Source organism: Musa acuminata, chromosome BXJ2-6 (genome assembly GCF_036884655.1).
Source record: "Musa acuminata AAA Group cultivar baxijiao chromosome BXJ2-6, Cavendish_Baxijiao_AAA, whole genome shotgun sequence".
Classification (NCBI taxonomy): domain Eukaryota; kingdom Viridiplantae; phylum Streptophyta; class Magnoliopsida; order Zingiberales; family Musaceae; genus Musa; species Musa acuminata.
Window position 1 is genome coordinate 42105710 of NC_088343.1, and position 6133 is coordinate 42111842.

General features: G+C 48.6%; 1 protein-coding gene across 2 annotated transcripts; it reads right to left on the reverse strand.

Moving 5' to 3' along the window:
- Nucleotides 1–2540: 2540 nt before the first annotated feature.
- On the reverse strand, nucleotides 2541–5928 carry LOC103989885 (receptor protein-tyrosine kinase CEPR1). 2 transcript variants are annotated; one of them, XM_018828104.2, is made up of 2 exons: nucleotides 3352–5928; nucleotides 2541–3245 (listed from the first exon to the last, which is right to left on the reverse strand). In XM_018828104.2, the coding sequence occupies exons 1-2, from the start codon at nucleotides 5831–5833 to the stop codon at nucleotides 2887–2889; spliced, it is 2841 nt and encodes a 946-aa protein (XP_018683649.2). In that variant the 5' UTR covers nucleotides 5834–5928; the 3' UTR covers nucleotides 2541–2886. The 2 variants fall into 2 exon arrangements, with proteins under 2 accessions (XP_018683649.2, XP_064970613.1); XM_065114541.1 differs by having other exon boundaries at nucleotides 3135–3273.
- Nucleotides 5929–6133: the final 205 nt, after the last annotated feature.

Consider the following 6133-nt stretch of genomic DNA (forward strand, 5'->3'; position numbering starts at 1 on the left):
GATGTAAATATACAGCTTTGTTTGCTAGATAACAGATCAATCTTTCTTCTTCCTGTGTTCTAGAATTGTATCATCTGGTTCAAGTTTCAGCCCTCGCTGCCTCTTTGAACTCTTCCTGAGTCACTCACTATCTGAATGTTCTCATAAACTGTTACTTCTTAAGATACCTATATCTATCCTACTCATAAAAGCGTTAAACATTCTATCGTGATTATTACCGAGATAAAATTGGATCAGTGCATTCAAAGTTACATGCACAGTCAAGAATCCATCTCCCATCGTGCAGCTTCCAATCTACTACTTGCACTCGAGGCATCATCCACTTCGTCATCGACCTGCGGAAACAACAGAGGCAGTGGCCACCGAGGACGGATTCGACATGAAGTAATCATCGAACCCTTTGTTGCGAAGCATCCCAACGTTTCCAGAAGCGGCGCAGTGCCCTCCAAGTACTGCATGACTCGGCGCATGCTTGGCCTGGCTGTGGGCAGCGGGTGCGAGCACAGCAACCCAAGGTTCAAGACCAGCTCCACCTCCTCCGTCGCACACTCCTCCCCCGGCCTTGGATCCCTCATCTCCGGTATCGATCCCTTCCGCCAACTCCCAGTCCAGCAAAATGAGATGCTCCCTCGCCACTTCCGGAGCTGTCGCCGACGTACCTCAGCTTCAGCGTTCTTGCCGTGCTTCACCACGAAGGCTTCGATGAGCATGCCATGTCGTATCCGTCGTCGGTGGCGACGGCTTCTGCTCTTTCTGGCGGTCGACGACGAGCCTTTCCCTGTTTTGTGCCTTTCATTATTCAGTGGAATCGATGAGTGGAAATGAATGCATGATATCGATGACCGTAATAGGAGGAGATTACAGTCTCTGCTCTTTCTCCGTGAGATGTCGGGCCTCATTTCTTGGACGATACAAAGCTTAGGATATACGTTGAGCAAGAAGCTGCAGCATCATAAGTAAGATATATGAGAAGATTACAATTAAGAATAAGATATAAAGAATCAATAATTAATTCGTACAAGATAAATTCCATTTCCAAATTAAAAAAAATGGTTTGAGACTGGAAAGAAATCCTGAAAATGAATATATAGTTAACAACAGATTATTTTTTTATTATCAGATATAGTGATTGTGAATAAAGTAACTCAACTACTAAGATGTCTTCTCATGAACTCAAGCCTTTTTCATTTTTAATATTGTAGCATGTATGGAATGACCAATTGTTTTTTGATACAGTACAAGTTGTAGTTGTTCATAAGGCACCAATTGCTAAGAGGAGAGATTATTTGTAGTTTGGTGGTGGCAGCAAAAGAAGAGAAATATTTTATGTATCTCCTTGGTCAAACACTACCCTTCTTATTTAGTCAAATGTCCTTTCTATCATCAGTAATCCCTTTTAACATGGACAAAGTAATTTTTAGATATTCTCTCATCCATTATCTAATTCTTATAATATTATATGTTTGATTGAGTGTTTGATAAAGTGAGATGTGGAAGCATTACTCACCAAATATTGGGTTTCAGATTAATTTCAGAATGGAGACATATGATGATGCTTTTATGTATGTGTATGTCTTTGTAGAAAAGAAAGATACATTCTGTATACCATGAAACCTGTTTCTGATATTTGAGAACAGAAAATAGCTGTTTTTGGTAACAAAAAAAATAAATTACTAACTTAATCCAACACAGATTGTAATTTGAGAAGATTTGTCATTTAAGCTTTTTTTTTTCGTTTACTGACAAAACCTGAAAAAGTCATGCTAATATTTGTGATATGCTACACTGTATTAATTGCTTTGATGAGAATAACTCTTAAAGAGGCCTAACTTAGCATGCAGCTCCTATATTTTTTTTCCCCCATATCTCTCTCTCTCTCTCTCTCTCTCTCTCTCTGCAATGTTGCAGAAGTTGCCAATCATCAATCACATGCTGCTGCTGCTGCTTCTCTTCAAATCCTAAAGCATCTAATGACCTTTATTATCAGTATGTCCAACATGTTGAGCCAGCAATTTGGCTACTCTATTCCCTTGTAGAATTAGGAGGGGCATCAACTAGTTCATCCCCTCTCTCTCTCTCTCTCTCTCTCTCTCTCTCTCTCTCTCTCTCTCTCAAGCATCACCCTGTGCAATGAGAATCTCACCATTGTTGAATGATTGATCAGGACACCCTTCAATCATCATAAAGCTCCACCCACTCATGAGTGGACTCTGTGGCACTACCAATGGTTGATGCAGCCTGCACACCAGTGCAGCAAAGTCTCACCATTGCTCCTCTCACCCTCACCCCCTCAGCAGTAGAATCTGACCCCAGTAAAGCTGAAAAGAAGCCTCTACTTTCTACTCTCCATAAACCTTCCATTGAGGCCTCTTCAATGGATGATGATACCTCATGCAAACACCTTTGAGGTCAGAATGATGAGGAGAATTCACTTTGGTGAGATGGAACCTCAGAGCAAATCACCACCCTACAGCCCACTCTCCTCCTTTCTGGCATATTCTTTTAGATCACTGTCATCAAAGTGAAACAAGAACTACACAGAAAAAAAGGAGAAGAGAATACTCTTAAAGAAGAAGAATACTGATATGTACATGTAGGTCCACAGGCACCGGATGCTGCGTAAGTACAAAGCAGAGTGAAGCAGATTCAGCAAAATCCTTCTTCAGATCAAACGAAGACGAACAGGAAAAAGAGATCATATGATCGAGAAGCAGAACCTCGCAAGCCTCATCTTTGAACAAGTATGAGTGGTATAACTAAGATATTAAGTGGAATCTAAGCGTAGGTGATAGATAGCAAGCAAAGATAAGGCTGTGGCTTAGTGTGCTTGCTATGCCCTTAAACCCCTACCAAACCCCTTCCACCGATCACGATCGAGCTGTGTCCTCAGTCTTTGAGCTTGAAGGATGATCCGGTGGCGTCAGGCTTGCATGGCTGAGCCTCGATCAGGAGCTGGACCACCTCGTTCATGGTTGGACGAAGAGTTGGGTTGCTGCAGGTGCAGCGAATGGCGATCCTGAGTACCTGCACCAGCTCCTCTTTCATTGGGTTCCATGAGATCTGCTTGTCCAGTACCTCCATTGCACCTTCCTTGGTGCACATCTTGCTCGATACCCAGTGGATGATGTCTCTGCTCTCCCCGAACTCCGGCTCGATCGGCTTCTTTCCTGTGACCAGCTCCATCAGCACCACACCGAAGCTGTACACATCGCACTTGGTAGTGGCTTTCGACGAATAAGCATACTCTGCAGTAGCAATCGTATCATCCCAGATCTAATTCAGGTTCACCATAATGATCCAGCAAGATTAGCACGTAAGATGGTGAAAAGCTTTGGATTTACGAACGATTACCAGGAGCTAGATAGCCATATGTGCCAGCGATCACTGTGGTGGAAGTGTCGCGGTCTCCTCTTGCTTGCAAGACCTTTGCGATGCCGAAATCGGCAACCTTGGGCTCGAAATCTGCATCAAGAAGAATGTTAGATGTCTTGATGTCTCGGTGAACGATCGGAAACAGCAGGTCATGATGCAGATAGGCCAATCCTTGCGCTACGCCAACCGCGATCTTGTGCCTGGTTGGCCAATTCAGGAAGCTCTTCCCCTGGTGAAGAGCGTCCCATAGGTTTCCATTGGGCATGTACTCGTAGACCAGGAGCTTGCTGTCGATGCCCGAGAAGCAGCAGTACAGCTTCACGATGTTCTTGTGCCTGATGCTCCCTAGTGTCTCCACCTCTGTTCTCAGCTCCCTGTCGAGGTAGAGTTGATCCGGCGATCGATCCTTGGTCTTCCTGCTCCACAGCTTTTTGACAGCGACCAACTCACCATTGCTCAACTCGATCTTGTACACGGTGCCGGAGCCGCCATGGCCGATGATGTTCTTGTCTATCAACGCCTCCACGATCTCGTGCTGCTCGAAGCTGAGCTTGTGGAAGCTCGTGACGTCGTAGGAGGAGGAGGAGGAGGAAGAGAAGCCGTCCTGTTCGATCGGTATGTTCTTCCTGCCGAACCAGCGCTTCACGAGCAGGAGAACACCGGCGATGGAGAGCATTGCGGAGACTCCAATGATCCACATGTTGTTGAGCCTACGACGAAGGTTAGGCTTTGGACAGAGAGCAAAGATGGGGTTGCTCAGGTTCACATGGAATGGAACGCAGAGATGTGGGTTTCCCGAGACGCTGTCGATGAGGCCTTCTTTGATCAGAGGGAGCGGGATTGGCCCCCAAAGCCGGTTGTTCGAGAAATCTAGTGAATTGGGAAGCAAATCGCAGAGACTGTCGGGGATTTCTCCGGTCAGAAGATTGTTGGAGAGGTTGAGGACATTGAGAGACCTCAACGAGGATAGAGATTCTGGGATGGACGAGTCCAGTCTGTTCCCCTGCAGCGATAGCTGGTTGAGGCCGATTAAATTGCCCATCTCAGCAGGGATTGGCCCCGACAAGAGGTTGTTGCTAAGATCAATCTTCACCAGACTAGTCGCCGACGCGATTTCCGGCGGCAGAGCGCCGGAGATACGGTTGTTCGGCAAGAACAGCGCGGTCAAGTTCTTGGCGTTGCCGATGGACTTGGAGATGACGCCTTCGAAACGGTTGAAACCAAGGTCGATGATGGATGCGTGAGGAAGCCCGAAGAGGCCTTCGGGCACCCAACCGCCGAGCTGGTTGTCGTTGACTCGGAACCGGAGCAGAGACTTGCATTCCGCGTAGGTCTCCGGCAGTCCGCCGGAGAAGTTGTTCCTCAGCACCAGAAAGTAGAGCAGCTGGCCGCCGGCACAGACATGCCTCGGAAGCTCGCCGGACAACCGGTTCTCTGAAACCTCCAACACGATCAGGTTCGAGAACTGGCCGAGGTTGGGTGGGAGTTCTCCGGTCAGCGAATTCCCGTAGATGGACAGGATCGTCAGCGCCGTCGAATTCCCGAGCACTCGGGGGATCTTTCCGGTGAGGTTATTGGTGTAGACTTGCAGAACTTGGAGGCCAGGGAGGCTGCTGATGCTGTCCGGTATGCTGCCGACCAAGTGGTTATCCGACACGTCTATGTCGATCAACCTCGTCAGGTTCCCCAGCTCGTTGGGTATCTCTCCGGTTAGCTTGTTGTAGTAAAGCTCCAACAGCTGCAGATTCGCCAGCTTGCCGATCGTCGGCGGAATCCGGCCCACGAGGAAATTGCCGCTGAGTTCGAGGTCCGTGAGCGACGTCATGTTGCCGATCCACGGCGGGATGTCGCCTCGCATGGACGTGGTGGAAAGGATCAGGACTCTGAGCCTGGTTAGCGCGGTAATGTTCTCCGGCAGCCTCCACACGTCGAAGCCCGGGTTCTCGTTGATGTTGATGACCTCAAGTCCGGTGATGTTGGTGACGGATATCGGGAATTCGCCTGTAAATTTGTTGTTGGATAGATCGATGGAGCGCAGAGACTGGAGCGGGGAGAGATCAGGGACGGCACCGGCGATCTTGGCGTGGCTGCAGTTGAGCTCTTCCAAGAAGGGACAGCCGAGGAGGTCTACCGGGAAGCCATTACGGATCTCATTGAAGCCCAGACGGAGGACACGGAGCCCTGGAAGAGACTCGCAGACGGCGGGCGGGAAGCCGCCCGTCAGAAGCCACGACGACAGGTCGATCTCCACCACGTACTGGTTGTCGTCACAAGCGATTCCGGGGAAGTTGCAGGGGGAGCTGCCGTTGAAGTCCCAGCGCGCCATGGATGGACCTTGAAGGGACTGTTTCAGAAGGGAGAGGAAGCTGAATTGGGACTCTTGGACGGAGGCACCGAGGGAGAGTGCGAGGAGGACAAGGAGGAAGGAGACCGCGAGGGCTGTAGCGGCCACGATGGCCATGGTGATGGTGAAGGTAGAGGGGATAGGGGAGACTGTTGCTCGAGGTTGGTGGTCTCAGGGGAGGTGGGGGATGGGGGGGTGAGGCATATAAACGGGGGGAGGGTGGAGAATCATGGCCTGAGCACAGAATGATATAAAGAGAGCTGCATGAGGAGAAGATATGCATGCCTTTAACAAAAAGAAGCTTTTGGTTTTATGCTCTCTGATTGTTACTGCCCCCCCTCAAATGTATGTGTCACATTCTTGTCAGTGAGGTTGCATGAGCTCTAATGGAGTTGGGCTTCGAGAATGTTAGGTTTT